At 55.9% G+C, this 18437-nt stretch overlaps 1 protein-coding gene across 1 annotated transcript; it reads left to right on the forward strand.

The window, feature by feature from the left end:
- Window positions 1–3231: 3231 nt before the first annotated feature.
- Window positions 3232–14295, forward strand: LOC128980585 (hydrocephalus-inducing protein homolog; the record flags this gene model as incomplete). The annotated part of the gene is given in 11 exon segments (XM_054399049.1): window positions 3232–3331; window positions 5178–5296; window positions 6525–6748; window positions 6884–6951; window positions 8096–8331; window positions 9155–9214; window positions 9216–9256; window positions 10015–10150; window positions 11275–11439; window positions 12391–12543; window positions 14053–14295. Coding segments are annotated over 11 exon segments (1545 nt in total), but the record flags the coding sequence as incomplete, so codon positions are not given.
- Window positions 14296–18437: the final 4142 nt, after the last annotated feature.

Raw genomic sequence — 18437 nt, forward strand, 5'->3', positions numbered from 1 at the left:
GCCACAACAACCCCATGCAGAGCTACAGGCTGGGGTCAGAGTGGCTGGAGAGCAGCCAGGCAGAAAGGGACCTGGGGGTACTGGTTGACAGCCGCCTGAACATGAGCCAGCAGTGTGCCCAGGTGGCCAAGAGAGCCAATGGCATCCTGGCCTGCATCAGGCATAGTGTGGCCAGCAGGAGCAGGGAGGTCATTGTACCCCTGTACACAGCACTGGTTAGGCCACACCTTGAGTACTGTGTCCAGTTCTGGGCCCCTCAGTTTAGGAAAGATGTTGAATTGCTGGAGCATGTGCAGAGAAGGGCAACGAGGCTGGTGAGAGGCCTTGAGCACAAGCCCTATGAGGAGAGGCTGAGGAGCTGGGACTGTTTAGCCTGGAGAAGAGGAGGCTCAAGGCAGACCTCATTGCTGTCTACAACTACCTGAAGGGAGGTTGTAGCCAGGAGGGGGTTGGTCTCTTCTCCCAGGCAACCAGCACCAGAACAAGAGGACACAGTCTCAAGCTGTGCCAGGGGAGGTTTAGGCTGGAAGTGAGGAGAAAGTTCTTCACAGAGAGCGTGGTTGGCCATTGGAATGGGCTGCCCAGGGAGGTGGTGGAGTCACCATCCCTGGAGGTGTTCAAGAGGGGATTGGATGTGGCACTTGGTGCCATGGTTTAGATAGTCATGAGGTTTAGGGTGACAGGTTGGACTCGATGATCTTTGAGGTCTTTTCCAGCCTTCTTGATTCTATGATTCTATGATTCTATGCTTTGTAGTTTGTAGTTTTTCTGTATGTTTCACCAATCGCTTTTCCACTTAAACCTTCCATCACTCTCCAATCCGTTTGTGTGAGTCTCATTCTTTTGTCCCTTTCGGGGCAAGAGATGTTCTGGCTGGCCTCAAAGCAGCACACCAAGGGTGACACTAAAGTGTGTCCTCAAGGGCTTTGCAGTGGTTTAGGCCAGTAAAGCCCTCATAGCATCAAGGCCTAGATGCCTGGGCTTTGGGGTACTGCAGCTCAGCACTTCCCTTTCCAGTGGCATTCACACCCCAGCTGAGGATGGTGCTTTGGGGAGGAACTGCAGGGCCTGGATTTCCTCAGAGAGCAAATTGCCTTTGTGGGGACCACTAAGCTCTAAGGTCCAGAGATCTCTGGGCTCCAGAGGGTCCACGAGGCTGAGGCAAGGCTCAGTGCTGGGCTGCACTGAGTAGCAGCACTGAGCACAGCTGCATGCAGCACAAGTCTGCTGCTACTCACTGCAGCTTCTCCTGCTGCAGCTGCCATAAGCTGGCAGGCTCCTTTCCCAGCCCTGTGCAGGGCAGAGTGCTTCAGGGGACCAGAAGCTTGAGGCCACCCTGCTGCAGGCCATTAACTGCCTCATGCTGTCCCAGTTTCCAGCACCAGGAGTTATTTCCACCCTTCCTTAGAAGCTTAGCAGATGTGCTGGGTTACATCTATCCTGGATGGGACTGAAAGAACCCATCCCTCAGGTGGACAAAAGAAACTTAATTCAGGTGGGACTTGGTTCCTTCCCTGCCAGGAGAAGGGGTCCCCTGACTCAGAGGTGGTCTATTCCACTCCCCCTTCCTATCTAGGAAGCCTATCAAAGAGTGGGCATCTTGCTGCTTGCTCTCTGTCTTGCCTTGTCCACTCAAAAGAACATTGCTGCTGCTGCTGCCTCCTTCACTGACCACATGCCTGGGGCCTGATTCTTCCAACTGAATCCACTGGCATCCAGGGGAATACAAGGCCAACCAGGCTTGGGTTTGTCTATTTTCCCTTACCCTCATTCCGCACCTTTGTGAACCCTCCCTGGTACTGCTAGATATATAGATATATTTTTTTTTTAAAATTCCCTCTTCTACTTCCAAACTGATTCCAGACTATTTCTTTTGTGAATTGACTTCTCCTCTCCCCTACCTATTTTTTTTCTTTCCTCCCTCTCCACCTTGCTGGGAAAAAAGGGAGGGGGGAGGAATCTCAGTCTGTTGTCATTTGATCTCCTAAACTCCAGTCAGAGCTCAAACCACCACAGCAGAGTTTGGAGGTGAAGGGTTCTGCAGGGAAGGTGGAGCAACACAGAGCTTAGAAGCCTTCAGAGGGCTCTGCAGTGTTAGCTGCAAGGACCCCCTCCCTCCATGTGGGTCTGGGGCTTCTCAGAGGCTGTTAGAGCACTGCCAGGTCCCAACTGACCTGGAGAAGGGAATGATAGGAGGCAAAGTTCAGCTGAGTCATGGCAATTCCAATCCCCTCGTGGAACCTGGGCTGCCACCGGCTCTGAGTCTCCCTCCCAGTGTCACCTGTGAGCTTGGATCCAAGGCTGGCAGGCTGAAAGGGGCTTTTGGAGTTGTGCTGCAGCTAGGTACAGAGAAGAGTTTGCTGCTCTGTTTCTGTGAGCTGAAGCCCACATCCTTCCACCAGCCAGGGCCCTGACTCTGAGGGTTTGCATGGTCTGAGATGGAGAGTCCTGCTGTCTGAGCTGGCAAAATCCCTTCTCATCTGGGACTAAAGCCTGCAGGAATCCTAACCTCTTCTTTCTTTCCCAAGAGGTGAAATGAGTGTGAAGGAAGGGGCTCATCTTCTCTTCCTGGTTTCTCCTGTAGCTCATGTAAGGCTGAGAGCCACCAGTATCAGCACAACCACACCGTCACAGCACAGCAGCTGGCTGCAGCAGGATGGGACTAAGAGGTTGTGTCAGAGCAGTAGGGATGCTGTAGAGAGTGGGAGCTGAGCAGCATCCTGTGGTGTGTCAGAGCTGTTGTGGGAGTGTGTCCCAGGGCTCCTGCAGGGTGACAGCTGCACTGTGTCTCCACAGCCAGCTGAACCTGCTCTTGAGCTGGTGAGGTGCAGAAGTCTGTCTACCCACAGTACTGAGCCCTGGTGCTCCAGGTAATGATGGATGGGCACCAAGTGTAGCCTGGCCTCAAGCCCTGTGAGTGGAAACATTTCCTAACTGGCTCTGTTGATGTTCCACACTGTGCTCTAGGACTGACTTAGAAGTGGGCTGCTCTCTGGGTCTCTCCCCTTCTCCAGCCTTCTCAGTCTTTTGATTTCCCAGAATTCCATCCCTTCTGGAGCAGGTTCCCATGCAGAGCTTTGCCTGTGTCTGTCTTGCCTCCCCCACTCCAGCACGTGTGCTGTTTGCTCCTCACTCTCCCTTGGTGCTCTGAAGAAAGGCTGCAGGGCTGTGGCTGCAAACAGGAACTGGAAGGTTTGGAGATCAATGGTTTGCTGCCATCTTCTCTTCTAGGAGGGAGAGGTGTGGCCAAACTGCTCAGCTGAGATCCAGGTGACCTTTAAACCCCAGGCAGCCAGAGTCTATGAAGCGAGGCTCTACTGTGACATCTCAGGTACAGCTCCTTTCTGCTGCGGCTCTGCCCCATGCTGAAGGCCAGGCACAAGCAACCTTCCAGCCCACTTGGTCCTGGTCTAGTTGTTAGGACGGGTCAGTGGCCAACAAGACACATGCCCACCGTCCCTGTGGCTCCCAGCTGGTCTCCTGTCCAAGGCCAGGGCTCAGGACACTGGCTCTGGATCACTGATCCCAGAACATGTGAGGCAGTGAAGGGCTCAGTTTCCCTGCTGTGGGTTTGCCAGGGTTCGCTCTGCTGTGAGGTGTCTGTGAAGGCCAAGGAGCTACAGAACACAGCAGCTTTAGTGGCCCCTAAGCCCCTCTGGCCTGTTTCCCTCCAAGAAGAGTCCTCATAGCCTGGAGGCATCCTGGGGCTCCTGAGGTGGTAGGAGCTGAGTTCCAGAGTGCTGCCAGCCCCTGGATCTCTTCCTGCTGGCCAGGTGCTGCCAGCCCTTGGGTGGAGAACCCTGCTGAGTGCAGGGTGCCCTCCAAAGGACCACATCTGGCCAGCAGGTGCTTCTCCCCGCCTGGGAATTGTCCCCTGGCAACTCTGAGGCTGTGGTTCCCCTGGGTGGCATTGCTCAGTGCTTGCTCTGCTCAGCAGGAGAAGGCCCTCCCTGGAAAGCTGAGCCCCAGCAGCCTGCTGGATGAGCTCTGTGCTGCTGCTGTCTCCCCACAGCGTGGTCAGGCTGTTGGTGGCAGCAGCTGTCACTGCCCCCTGGGTGACAGCAGCTCTGCCCTTGCAGAGGTGGTGGCTTTGCTGTGCTAGTACTGGGCAGGGAGTGCTTGCAGCCAGGTTCAGGCTTCCTTGTCCTTCCTGTCCATCTCTGCAGGGTGCTGCTCAGGCTGTGTCTCAGGGGTGGGAGCTTGCTGCAGGGCTTCCTCCAGGGAACCTGATGGTTTGCCTCACCTCCAGGGCCCGCGGAGGTCCAGCAGCCCAGCTCCCGTTCTTGGAGGGTGCTGAAAGCACCAACCCTGCTGCTCTGTTGCTTTCCTTCCTGCTCCAAGCCAATGGACACAGATGATAGGGAACAGCTTTTGACTTGTCAGGAATTAGGCTGGGTTCCCTTGGCCAGTGCCACCTCCAGTGCTAGCCCAGGGCTTGTGTTACCAAAACGTCTTCCTGTCCCTAGCTGCGCTTGTCAGAGCTGGGCAAGGGAAGTCTTGCTTCAAACAGTTGCCAGTGCTGAGCTGCTGGCTCTGGGCTTTCTGCTCTGCTGAGGGAGATGTCCATCACTTTGCAGCAGGGGTGGATCTCCAGGGCTTGTGCCAGGAGAGGTTTTGCATTGCAGAGCAATAGGAGAGCTGCTTGCACACAGCCCTTGAACTGCTCTGGGGCTCTAGGAAGCAGAGCTGAGCACATGCTCTGTGTTTAGAGAGAGGAGCCTGCTCTTGAAAGACCCTGCTGGGCCTTCAGGAGAGCTTCACTCTTGCAGCCACTCCTTGGAAGATGAGCATTTCAAAGCAGCTGATCCACTGTGCTGTCAGGGTGGAAACTGTTCCAGAGTCAAAGTCCCTGGGAGTTTCAAGAGGAAACCAAGGATGTTTAACTAGGGAGTCAATTAATTACGCTCCTTGATTCCTCCACACAACTTGGCTGACCTCCTCATACCTCTAGAATGTTTGACACTGAGGGTGGTGAGACCCTGGCCCAAATTGCCCAGGGAGGGGGTATGTGCCCCATCCCTGGAACCACTTCAGGGCAGGTTGTCTGGGGCTCAGAGCTACCTGCTCTACTTGCAGCTGTTGCCGCTGAGTGCAGAGGGCTTGGGCTGGCTGATCTCAAAAGGTCCCTTCCCACCTGAAGCCCTCAATGAGTCAGTGCAATGGAACTCTCTCCCCAGGCCGTGAGGCCAGGCTGCCTCTGCACATCCAAGGGGAAGGCCGAGGGCCCTGGCTCTGCTTCAGGTTCGACCAGCTGGACGTTGGGCAGGTGTTTGTTGGATCAACCAACAAATATGAGGTGAGCAGCAGGGGCTGGCAGGGCTTGGGGTGAAGTCCTACTATGCAGACAGGCTGTGAGAGTTAGGGCTGTTCAGCCTGGAGAAGAGAAGGCTCCAGGGAGACCTTAGAGCAGCCTTCCAGTAGCTGAAGTAGCTACAGGAGAGCTGGGGAGGGACTTTTGACAAGGGCTGGGAGTGACAGGATTGGAGGGAGTGGGTTGAAGCTTGAGGAGGGCAGATTGAGACTGGAGATTAGGAAGAAATTCTCTAGAGTGAGGGTGGGGAGACACTGAACGGCTGCCCAGGGAGGTCATGGATGCCCCCTCCCTGGAGCGTTGGAGGCCAGGCTGGGTGAGGCCTTGAGCAGCCTGGTGTAGTGGGAGGTGTCCCTGCCCATGGCAGGGGGTTGGAACTGGATGATCTTGAAGGTCCCTTCCAACCAAACCATTCTAGGATTCATTCGAGGAGGTTCTGGCTGCTTTGCATAAAACCCCCAAAGGCTGAACTTCCCTTTGGCTCCTGCCAAGCAGAGGCAGCATCTTCTGCCTTTTCCAGCTGTGAGGTTGTGCTGGTTTGAGCTTTACCTGGAGTCCAAAAGCCCAAATGGAAAGAGATTTAGATTCCCTCCCCCTCTCTCTTTCCTGGTAAGGTAAAGCAAATTAGGCAGGAGAAAGGAGAGGTAAGATCACAGAAAAAAAAATGATCTGGAATCAGTTTGGAAGTAAAAAAGGTAATTTAAAAACAATAGCTATGTGTAGCAGTAACAGGGAAGGTTACAAAGGCATAGGGTGAAGGGTAAATAGAAAAATATACAAAACCAGGCCCAGCTGGCATTGGATTCCCTTGATGCAAATGCATTCAGTTCTTTAGAAAGTTTGGCTGCAGCATGGAGGAGCACGTGGGGGGTGCAGGAAGCAGGAGCAGTGAGGGCCCTTCTGTCGAGCAGTGATGTGCAGGGGAAAGAGAGGACAGTAAAAGATGTCTGCCCTTTTTAGAGGCTTGCTGGACAGGAAGGGGGAGTGGAATAGACCACCTCTGATCCAGGGGACCTTTCCTCCTGGCAGGGGGAAAACCAAGTCTCTCTCTGCCCACCTGGATGGAGTTTCTTTTGTCCACCTTGGGGCTGGGTTCTTTTCAGTCCCCATCAAGGATGGGTGTAACCTGGCACAGAGGTGTTTGATCAGGGCACAAATCAGCCTCCTGTAAGGAAGGAAGCTTCCTCACCTGTTTCCATTTCATGTCTTGCAGGTGATCCTGCACAACAAAGGAGCCATCGATGCTTGCTTCAGCTTGGTCTCTCCAACTACAACTCTGGGCTCCTGCTTCACCTTTTCCCCCTGTCAGGGCCTCATTTTGCCGGATGAGTTCCAAGTCATCCAGATCTGCTTCTGTCCCTCTGTCCTGGGACACTTCACAGAAGAATTCCGGTTCAGTGTGGAAGGATCCCCTGAGCCTGTGACCTTGACTGTCAGGTGAGAGGTTGATTGAAGCCCAGTGTGCTTTGAGAGCAGCTTTGCTCTGTGCCTGCAGCAATGCAAGCTGCAGGCTCTGTAGTGCTCTGCAGCCAAGCCAACCCCACCCCACCCCTCCTCTGCTGTTCCTCACAGGGGCTGTGTCACTGGACCCACTTTTCACTTCGATGTCCCTTGCCTCTGGTTCGGGGATGTCTCCTTCGGTGAGTGCGGCCTGGGCTTGGAGCACAGCTTGAGGGCTCTGTGCAGCACCAGAATGGAGCCTCAGAGCCTCCAGCACTCGTGGCCCTCCAGAGCAGCCTTCAGGACGTTAAAGCAGGGCTTCAGGTTGCTTGGGCAATGGTTTGCTATCATGAGATCAAAGAGGCCCAAAGGACTAGCAAACCAGTGTCTTGTGGTGTCCCTCATGGTCTGGTTAGCCCCAGGCTCCCAGTCCTTGGCAGCAGGATGTCTGTGGTAATCCCAGGAGGGCCCAGGGGATGAGACTGCAGGAGAAGGGAGTTGAAGCTATGGCCTAGCCCATAGCTGCTGTGGGTAAATGTTGCCAGGCTTGGACACCGTTTCCCCACCTGACCTGCAATGTAGATGTTTATTAGTGCTGTGAGGGCCACTCGTTGTCACCTCCTGGGTAATGTGGCCAAGGAATAGCTCTCCCTCAGGCACTGGTGTCCTCAGAGACCTGGGCTCCTTCTCCTTGCCCAGCAGAAGCCCAGCTCTGCTTGCTGACTGAGCACTGAAATGGAGATTCTTGTTCTTCAGCTCAGTGTCACAGAAGGCTTTTTGCTGAGGGGATCTCTAGTTTGTGTGGGAAACCAGTTCTGGGTGGATTGAAGAGCTATGATCAGCCTGGTCAGGATGCCTCTCTGTTTTCATCCTGCTGATGGACTTGCTAAGAGAGCTGCTGGCCTTTGCTGAGCTGCATCCTCCCCTCCCTCCATCCCTGCTCTGTCTCTTGGTTTCCTTGTGAACAGACAAACCAAGAGGAATCCCAGCAGGCAGAACCATGGTATCCAAGAGGAGAAGTGGCCTCCTCAGCTGATGAGATGGATAAGGCCTTTGCAACTGAAGGCTCCTGTTGCTTCCTGTGCCCTGCTGGCCACACTCTTCTGAATGCACCCTTGGCCTTCTTGGCCATGAGGGCACATTGCTGCCTCATGGGGAACTTGTAGTCCCCCAGCAGTGCCAGGTCCTTCTGTGCAGAGCTGCCCCTGGCTTGGCTTCCCCAGCAGGTGTAGCTCAGACTGAAGAGAGCCAAAGCCCAAGTGCAGCTTGATCATCCCAGGATATTCCCAGCAGGAGTCACAGGAGCCGTGGTGCAGAGGTGCAGAGCTGTGTCCTTTCTCCTAGGCTTTCCTCACAGCCTGTCCTGTCGCCTCACCAACACCTCCTTGGTGCCCATGGCCTTCACCCTCCGCGTGCCCGGGGACGGCGTGGCAGAGCCCAGCGTGCCCAGTGCTGTCCAGGTGCTGGACAACTCTCGCCCCTCCTGGAAGAAGAGAGCCAAGAGGCGCCTCAGGCCCTGCGAGTTCACCATCAGCCCTTGCAGAGGCACCATCCGTGCCCTGAGCTTCGTGGACATCCAGGTAGGGAGCAGTGTGGCCAGAGGGGTTTCAGCAGCCGGAGCTGAAGCTTCCCTGCTCTGGGAGAGGGCTCCAGTGGTGCTGGCTTTGAGGGTGAGGCAGGGAGGATCCCTGCAGCAGTGCTGGGCTGTTGTTAGCTGTGCTGCTCTGGGACTTTCCTGAAGGAGCAGCTTTTGGATTCCGCAGTCAGAAGCTGCAGCTCTTGCCCCACAGGCTCAAGGACAGAAGGCACTGCTCGTGTTTTCAGAGCTGCTTATGGCTATTCCTGTGACTGCAGATGGGCAGAGGAAGGCTGAGGACAGCAGGTGGCCGTTCCAAGGAGAGATGTTGCTGTAGGAAGCAGTTGGCTTCTCTCCCTGCTCTTGTTTCTCCTGTCCTGTGGGCAGAATGAGTTGGATTCACTGCAGTGATCTCCGCTGGACTGCAAAAACTCTGGTGGCTGTAGGCTGAGCAGATTCTGCTGGGCCAAGCTTCTGCATCAGCTTCCCACTGCAAAGCTGAAGTGGTTCTGCTGAAGTCAGCAGCTTTCCCCTGCATTTCTGCTGTTGCAGTGGAGATCAAAGCCTGGTCCCTTAACTGTCATGCAGTGCTGAGTAGAAGATGGCTGTGCTGGTGCTTGCATTCGTCTCGCACATGGCCTGGGAACTGCCAAAGGCATTTCTCAAAGTAGCTCTTGCCAGCAGCCTTTTGGTGCTCCCAGAGCCTGTGCTCTGCATGTGGAGCAGCAGAACTAGGACAAAGACCTCCCTTGCTTCCCATGGCATGGGAATGGAAGGACAGCAGCTGTGGGAGTGCTGAAGTGTTAGGTGCTTTGCTCTCCCCTCAGGTCACCCTCTGTTCCAACACTGTGGGCACGTACGAGCTGGCACTGGTGGTGGATGTGGAATGGTGTGGGCCAGGAGCTGTTGTCACTGCCCCTCATAGCCAGGTACCAGCACTTTCCTTTCAGCCCTTCCTTGTGCAACCCTCTCCTTGTGCATCCAGCCCCTTGCACGTGGTTTGCTGGCTCCAGCACCACAGGAGGAGCCTTGCTTCTTGAGCTGGTTCTGCCCAGCCAGTGATGGGAAGAGCAGGGTTTGAAAGCACTTGTCTTGAGGAGCATCTGCCTAGAATGGACAGGCCTGGCCATGAGCCTTTTCCTAAAGGGCACAGCAATTCTATTAATGATTAGCACTGCCCCTCCCCTGGCACAGCTTGGGGCCATTTGTCTTGTGCTATCACTTGTTCCCTGGGAGAAGAGCCCAATCCCCACCTGGCTTCAGCCTCTTTTCAGGAACTTATGGAGAGCGTGAAGGGCTCTGCTCTGCCTCCTTTTCTCCAGGCTAAACAACCCCAGTTGCTCCCAGCAGCTCTGCTCCTCACCAGCCCTGTTCTCCAGACCCTTCCCCAGCTTTATTGCCCTTCTCTGGACCCACTCCAGTACTTCAATGGCCTTCTTGGAGCGAGAAGCCCAAAACTGATGCCAGGATTTGAAGGTGTGGCCTCAGCAGTGCTGAGTCCAGGGGGACAATTCCTGCCCTGGTCCTGCTGGCCACACGATTGCTGATCCAGGCCAGGATGCTGGTGGCGCTTTGCAGCCACTCTGCCCCAAGCAGAGGTGTTCTGCTCCCTTCCACACCGTGTGAGGAGTCAAGAAACCTCTCCTCTGCCAACGACTCCAGTCCCTTTGGCCATCTCTCTGCCCAGGTGTGTGGTTCCTCATCTGCGAGTGCTCAACCCCGTGGTGACCTTTGGCCGCTGCTACCTGCAGTTCCCTGCCCGGAAGATGCTGACCCTGGTGAACAACAGTGACCTGCCAGGCTGCTACGGGCTTCTGCCTCAGGTTGGCATCACAGCCACCTCCTGCCCTCAGGTGTCAGCCAGGGCTTTGGTTGGGAGAAGAGGGCTTTGGATGAGACCTTGATGGTTTCCAGGCCATCCTAAAGGTTTGCTGAGAACAGGAACCCACCCAAATGTAACCTTAGGAAGCCGGTAAATGGGAACCTTCCTGAGGATCCACCTGAGGCAGCAATTTCAGCTCTTTGGGAAGCAGTTTCTGTTCTGGGTTTTGGGGTGCTGTCATGCAGGAGAACTCAGAGGGTGGTGAAAAGGTGCTCTGCCAGCCCAAGCATGGCTGTTTGTGAATGCAGAAGCTTTGGGACCCCCTGAGGATGCTGAGGCCATCCAAGGCTTGCTTCTCATTCTGTGCCTTCCTGCCAGGGATTTCAAACTCTTTGTGAGTTGCTGCTGTGGACATGTTAAGGAGTTGAAATTTTTCTACGAGGTCCCTCTCCAGTAGTGTTGGATGGCCAGGATCAATCCAGGCTGGAGAGCAGCCCTATGGAGAAGGACTTGAGGGTACTGGGGGGTGCAAAGCTGGTCACGAGCTGGCATTGTGCACTGCCAGCCCAGAGGCAGCTGTGTCCAGGCAGGAGGTTCAGCCCTTCTGCTGTGCTTTGCTGAGACAGTGCTGGGGCAGCTCTGGAGTCCTCAGCACAGGCAGGGACCTGTTGGAATGGGGGTGGAGGAGGCCACAGCAATGCTGGAGGACTGGAAGCCCTCTGCTGTGAGGCCAGGCTGTGAGAGCTGGGCTTGTTCAGCTGGAGAGGAGAAGGCTCCAGGGAGAGCTTCTGGTGGCCTTTCAGTGCTTAAAGCACTGAACAGATTTTGAGCAGGGCCTGTTGTGACAGGATAAGAGGTGATGGTTTGAACTAAAAGGGGGAGCTTTAGACTGGATAAGAGGAAGACTTTTTTTTTTTTTTCCACTGAGGGTGGTAAGACCCTGCCCAGGTTGCCCAGAGAGGTGAGAGCTGCCCCGTCCCTGGAAGCATTCCAGGCCAGGCTGTCTGGGGCTCTGAGCTGCCTGCTCTAGTTGCAGATGTTCCTGCTCACTGCAGGGGGCTTGGACTGGATGAGCTTGAAAGGTCCTTTCCAGCCCATCCCATGCTGTGCTTCTGCCCCTTCCAGGAGCACCAGGAGGATGCTGCTGTGCTGTACTCCAGCCCCGTGCCCTGTGGGATCATTCAGCCTCATAGCTCCGTGGAGGTGCCCCTGAGCCTGGAGGCACAGGTGACAGGGGAGCAGTACACTCCTGCCCGGGTGGCTGTGTTTGGGCGTGCAAGGCGACCACTGGTGAGTGCTGGAGGTGTCTGCTCTGTGCCACATGGCTTGGTGGAGCCTGAAGCATACAGGGCTTCTTGCAGGGCAAAGGGAGCTTGTACCATAGGGATGCCAGGCCCTGGGTGATGGTGAGAGGAGAGGCAGGGTGGTGTCCTCTTGGATGGTGATCAGTGTGACACAGCATTGCACTGGGGCCATGGCGGATGGGGTAACGAGCCAAGAGCGTCCCTGGCTCTCGTCCTCTGCTGTTAGGAGAGGAAGAGCAGCAGCTGCTTCCTTGGTGCTCTTGGGGAAGAGCACACAGGGACAGCCCAGAGTGCTGCTGAAGCAAAGGCTGGGTTTGGAATGAGGTGAGAAGGTGCTGCAGCAAAGGGATCCACATTCCACATCCAGTGCTCTTTGTTGCTTCTGCAAGAACACTACTTTTGGTCAAGAGAGGAAAATGCTGCTGGAATGCTGTCATCAATTCTGTTCTTCAGGTTGTGCCAGGATTACCCTAGAGCACAAAGCAGAGCACCGACTTCCATGATCTCTCCTCTGCAGAGCCAGCTCGGCTGCCAGCCTGGGCTGCTTTTCAAGGGGTAGCTTTGGGATTGTTCAAGAGTTGCTGCCCAAGCCTGGCTGTGCAGCAGCAGAAGTCAGGGAGGGTGGTTTGGGGCAAGCCTGAGCAGCATCAGGGCTGGGAGCAGGCACAGGGCAGAGGAAGGAGAGCTGCTGGTGGGACTGCAGGCTGGGCAGACGGGTTGCTTTCCCCCTGACAAACAGGAGCTTGTGGCTTTCGGCTGGGGTCCCTCCAGAGCCCACACTTACTGCAGGCCTTCTGGTTCAGCCTTACAACACTGCAAACTTCCAGCAGGCAGAGCTCACCCCCTGTCCAGGAGCAGCCTCAGAGCTGTCTAATCTTTGTCAGGTTTCCCTAGTGTGGTTTTTTATTTTCTCTCTCCTCCCTTCTTGCTGGAGCAGGAAATCTATTTGGTGAGCATTGGAGAAGGCCCAGTTGTCTCCGTGCAGCCCAGCCAGATCAATTTTGGCAGCATCCAAGTTTTCCAGGAGGCCTCACGGAGTCTGCACCTCTGCAATCAGACCCCGATCCCTGCAGCCTTCCACGCAGAGGTGGTGAGTATCTGGAAAGGGTTCCAATGAATATGGCTGCTGTGTGGCCACCTGGGGCTCAGTTTTCATCTGGAGCCTTTCCACCTGGCTGCCTGAGAGAGCAAGCAAGATGTTCCATCAGAAGGTGGCCAGAGGAGCCTGGCACTGGGGGCAGGTTCAGCTGGGGCAGCCCTCAGGGGAGCAGAGCTTGTGTACGTGGTTGAGCAACAGCGAACCTGGATCATGTCTCCAAGTTCTCCCTTTCCTTCATGGAAGGTCTCTGAGTGTGAGAGTCATGGTTTTGGAGCTCTGAGATCACAGAATGCCTTTGGTTGGAAAAGACCTTTCAGATCATCCAGTCCAACCCTTAACCCAGCACTGCCAGGTCACCACCAAACCATGGCCCTCAGCACCACAGCTCCAAGGCTTTGAAATCCCTCCAGGGATGGGGCCCCTGCCCCTGCCTTGGGCAGCCTGGGCCAGGCCTTGACAGCCCTTAAGGGGAAGAAATTGTTCCTCATGTCCAACCTAAACCTCCCCTGGAGCAACTTGAGGCCATTTCCTCTTGTCCTATTGCTTGTTACCTGGGAGGAGAGACTGAACCCCAGCTGGCTCCAGCCTCTTTTCAGGGAGTTGTAGAGACCCAGAAGGTCTCCCCTCAGCCTCCTTTTCTCCAGGTGGAACAATCCCAGGTCCCTCAGCTTTGAGCTGAGGACAGGGGTTTTAGTGACCTGCTCTAATCGAAGATGTCCCTGCCCATGTCAGGGGGTTGGAACTAGATGATCTTGAAGATCCCTTCCAAGCTAAACCGTTCTGTGATTCTCTGATCTTCTCACTGGGATCTGCTGGAGAAAAGTCAACTTCTTGCAGCTTTCAGTACTTAAAGGAGCCTCTAAGAAAGCTGGGGACAGACTTTTGACTAGGAGCTGTAGTGCCAGGACAAGAGGGATGGTTTGAAACTAATAGAGGGAGGTTTATAGCAGATGTCCTGTGAGAGCTCAGTGCTGCCAGGCTGGAAACTCCAGCTGACTTCCCCTGGATCCTGCCTGTGCTTGGCTCATGTCCAGCCTGCCAGCACATTGCTGCTTTCTGTTCAAAAGGGAAAAACCTCTCCTAGAATGCTGCAGAGTTTGGGGTGAGCAGGGCCTCTTGGCCCAAGCACAGCCCTGAAGTGTGGAGCATGTCCCACTGACACCATGCTGGACACTTGAGAGCTGCAGATCTGCATGCCAGTGTGTTTCCTGCTGGGCAGGGAGCACTCAGTCCAAGGAGACTGGAGGAGGAAACAACCTTCTCTTGAGGAGGAGTGACCCTTGGGTTGGGTGATGTGGTGGGTAATGAGGGGAGTCTGTGAGAGGAGTGGCACAGAGGGTGTGTAAGCTCCTGCAGAGGTGCTGTTTGCAGCCCCCCCAGCTCAGCTGTAGGCAGACAAAGCCTTTCTGGTTTGTTCCCCTCACATCCTTGCTCCTTCAGCCCACAAGAGCCCAAGGGCTGTGGTTTCCAGCCTCAGCTGGTGTTTGCCTTGTCTTCCAGTCTGGCAGAGGCTCGTGCTGGAGGATCGAACCCAGCCAAGGAGTGATTCCCCCCGAGAGCGAGGTGTCAGTGTCTGTCATAGCAAACCTGGCTGACACTGAGCAGTTCCAGGCCGAGGTGCAGCTGCTGGTGGAGCACAGCCGTGGCTACGTCATCCCCGTGCAGGCCGTCGGCGTCGGCACCACCATCGTCACCGACAGAGCCTTGGCTCCGGCGCTCAAGCTGGGCACTCGCTTCAGGTAGGCTGTGCCTCAGCTCCTGCTGCTGCCAGGGGCTCAGCCAGGAGAGGTTTCTGCAGTGCTCAGGCTCCTGGCTCTTCCAGGGCAGCCACAAGGATTCTTCATGCTGAAGCCCAGCAGGAGCAGGGCAGGGATTGTGGCCCTGTGCTGAGGACCGGTGAGGATACAACTTGAACCCTGGGGTCAGGTTTGGGCCCTTCACTCCAAGCAGGGCATTGAGGTGCTGGAGTGTGTCCAGGGAAGGGCAACAAAACTGGTGAAGGGTCTGGAGAGCAGGGCTGCTGAGGGAGCTGGGGGTGTTTAGTCTGGAGAAGAAGAGGCTGAGGGGAGACCTCATTGCTTTCTACAAGAGCCTGAAAGGAGGCTGGAGCCAGGTGGGAGTTGGTCTCCTCCCAAGGAACAAGTGAGAGGAGGAGAGGAGATGGCCTCAAGTTGCTCCAGGGGAGGTTTAGGTTGGACGTGAGGAAAAAAAATTCTTCCCCTTGAGGGTTGTCAAGGCCTGGCCCAGGCTGCCCAGGGCAGTGGCAAAGTCCCCATCCCTGGAGGGCTTTCCTGGAGGAAAGGGTGACTGTGTCTGCAGTTGGTGTTTCTTTGCATGAAGGAACATCCATTTCCATGGGATATTCCTTTGGGTTTCTGTCTAGCTTTGGTTGTTCATCTCTGGCTGTGGCTCTGTGGCCTCAGCAGCCAGAGCTGGGCTGGCTGCCCTGCTCCTCTCAGCCCCACTCCTGGTGATCCATGTTCTTAGGCTCAGTGCTCTTCCTAAAACACAAACCCAGCTGCACTGGTCAGCAGAGGGTGATGAGGGTTGGATGCTTCGTGAAGGATGGAGCCATGAAAGGGATGCCATGGATGCCAGGGCCCCCCACCAGGGAGGTGAAAGGTGCCCAGATCAACAGATAGAATCCTCGAGTGGTTTGCTTTGGAAGGGATCGTCTAGTTCCACCCCTCCTGCCCTGGGCATGGCCAGGAGGAGTCCATACCCTGCAGCTCCCTGCTGGCATCTGCAGAGGAAGAGGCAGCAGCTGCCAAGGGATAGCTGCAGTGGCCTGAAGCTGTTCCTCCATCCACTTGCAGCCAGGTCAGAGTCTGATCCAGTGTGATCTTCAGGCAGCCCCTTGGTAAAACGCTGCTGAGTGTGAGGCACCAAGGGCTGGTGCTGCTCTGCCCATAGCAGTTGAGAGGATGTTCTTCAGGAAGATTTTCCTGGCTAGGCACAAACAGAGCAGCTGCTGGGTGGGGAGAAGCTCAGGGGTAGGCAAGGGCTGGCTCCTGCTGAAGGTTTGAGCTAGGTCAGCATTTCAGAGGTGGTTCCCTTGGCAAGTGTGTGGTCAGATACCACCATCAGCAGCTGGGTGAGTGCTGGGCGATAGCAGCTCCCCTGATGTTTTCCATCTCTGCTCTTCTTGCAGCCTGGCTCCCTGCTGTTACAGCTTCAAGGTCACCAACCAAGGCCGCCGCACCCAGCGGCTCTACTGGAGCATGGGAGGTTGCTCCCAGCCTGGCCAGCGCCGTCGGCTCCCTGCCCTCAGCAGCACCAAGGGCAAAGCTTCCTCCCAGAGCCCCACAGCTGCCTGCCCTGTGTTTCAGCTTCGGCCGAACAGGATGGAGCTGGCCCTGGGCCAGATGATGGAGGTGATGCTGGAAGGCTTCTCCAGCACTCCCCAGGTGAGGTCCCTCACAAGGGCTGAGCCTTCCCCATCAGGTCATCTCCCCTGGGACTTGTCCTGCAGCCCCCTGGCGTTTGCCTGAGAATGTGAGGAAGAAAGAGTTTGAAGGCCGCAGGTTCCCTGTGTCGGTGTCAGCTGCTTTCCTTGCTGGCTAGCAGCAGTTGCTGAGGCTTCTTTGTGTTCCATCATCCAGCCAGCTTGCTGCTTCCAAGCAGGGGCTGAAGGCAGCTGCTGCTTTGGCAGGTGCCAAGGTGCCACGTGCTAAGGCAGAAGGGAAGGGCAGAGAAAAGAAGTGACGCTTAGCCTGGGAGCAGAGGTAGAAAGGAACTCAGGAGGGAGGTTTCCTGTGTCTGGGGGAAGCAGCGAGTCAAACAAAGCCCCTGTGAGGGGAGGCAGTGGCTGGAGCCGCAGCATTTCTCCTCTGCAGACAAAGATGGGCAGAGGCCTTGTCTGGCAGCAAGTGCTGGAGGAGAGGAAGGAGCCCAGCGTGCCAGCCGTGGTGATCAGGGATGTTCATCCCCATGGGAAGCTGTTGCCAGGGACCACTGGAACTGACAGCTTGACTTGCTGTCCTGGAAATATTGACACTTGGCCCAGGCTCTCAGCCAGCCCTGCTGTCCCAAGGGCAGCCAGGTCTTGCCAGCACCCTTGGCTGGGTGACTGGGCCTTCTCCTCCCTGGAGCCTTCTCTCCAGGGGAGCTGCACCCTGCTGTGCATTCCTCAGCTCCAGGACCACAGAGGTTTAAGTGGAGAGGGGTTGGACTGGATGACCTTGAATGGTCCCTTCCAACCCAACCCATTCCACGATTCTCTGTGGAACATCTCTAGATGAAGCTCCTGCTGATGCTCATGTCTTGAAGGGTGTCCTAAAGGGTTGCTCCAAGAGCAGCTTGAAGAAGACTTCATTGCTCACCTAGGTGACTGTAATGGGGCTGTCCCTGTGCGGTTGTGAGCCCAAAGATACTGCTGAAGAGGAGCAAAAGGCACAAAGATGTTGAATGCAGTGGTGAGGATGTCTTCCTGGAAAGCTGACAGGGGATCTGGGAGCCCAGCTGTGCCTGCCTGGCCCTGCAGTCAAAGCCAAGAGCTCTGAGGAGGAGTTGGGTTGTGGTGTCATAGCAGAGAAGAGAGTGAGAAATGAAGGGAGTCATCTGGGGAAGTGAAAGCAGGAGCTGTCAAGAACAAGTCTTGGCTGTGAGCCCATCCAGCCTGAGCAGAGGACTTTCCTGGGAAATGCAAGGCAGCTCTGTCCTGGGAAGGTCTCTTTTCACTCTCCTTCATGAATCCCATTGACCTTCTGGGACACAAGGGCAGGTTGCTGGCTCATGGGCAACTTGTTCTCCACCAGCACTCCCAGGTCCTTGTCTGCAGAGCTGCCTCCCAGCAGGCCAAGCCCTCAGCTGTACTGGTGCAGGGGTTGTTCCTCCTCAGGCATCATTTCCACTGAGCTTCCAAGGCAGAGTTTGCTGCCCTTGGCCCTTTTGTCTGCTGTTTTCCTGTCTAGCTCCATCTCCGTTCCATCAGCTCCTCCAGCTTTCTGTAGCCCTGTGCTCAGCACTGGGGCACATCAAAGGAAGAATCCTTTGGGACAGGGATTGTCCCAGGCAGCACAAACCTCACCAGAACTTTTTGTGGCTGTTGGCTGCAGCATGATGGTCATTGGAGTGCAGGAGAAACAGGGTGCAGCACAAGCTGTGGAGGGCAAGGGGAAAACAGCACTGATGGGGGCAGTGACTGTAACTTGAGGGCAGTGGCAGGGGCCATGGCTGGTGGCTGGCAGATGCAGGCTGTCTTCTGGCCACCCTGCTGGCAGCCCCCACGTGCCATGTGGCTTCTCCACACAGATGGTGACGGAGCGGCTGCTGTGCCACGCCATGGTGGGCAGCGAGGCCAGGAGGACCCAGATCATGCGAGTGGACCTCAGCTGCCAGTTCATTGCTCCTGCTCTGCAGCTGTCCTCCACAGCAATCACTTTCCGAGTGGAGAAGGTGAGTGTCTGGGCTGCATCCTGGCACTGAAGCCCTGGCTGATGACTGGAAGCTGTGGGGTGGCTGTGCTTGGCTTCAAAGGAGGAGGGGAAAGAGCTGCTCAAGCCCCCAGGGCTTTGGCTGTTGACTGCAGCAGGACCAAGCTTTTGCCATTAGCACTGAGGTCATTCTTTGCTCCCCTGGGGCTCCACAGCCCCAGGGCTCTCAGCCTCTCCTCCTCACAGAGATGCTCCAGGCCCCTCAGCATCTTGTCGCTGGAGCAGCGGCAGCAGAAGCCTGCAGGTTTCTGGCTGGCTGGCTGTGCATATTCAAAGCCAGCCTTAGGCTACTGCAGGCTCTCCACTGCATCCTGCTTGCTTTTCTCCTCTGCCCAGCATCCCTGCTTTTAGGAGGCTCCTAGAGGAACGAGTGTAGGTGGCTGGAAATCATCTTGTGCTGCTGTCCCCAAGAAGGACACACCACTGGAGTCAGATGCTCTGGGCTCACGT

The sequence above is a fragment of the Indicator indicator genome, unplaced genomic scaffold (assembly GCF_027791375.1).
Source record: "Indicator indicator isolate 239-I01 unplaced genomic scaffold, UM_Iind_1.1 iindUn_scaffold_328, whole genome shotgun sequence".
In the NCBI taxonomy this organism is placed as follows: Eukaryota; Metazoa; Chordata; class Aves; order Piciformes; family Indicatoridae; genus Indicator; species Indicator indicator.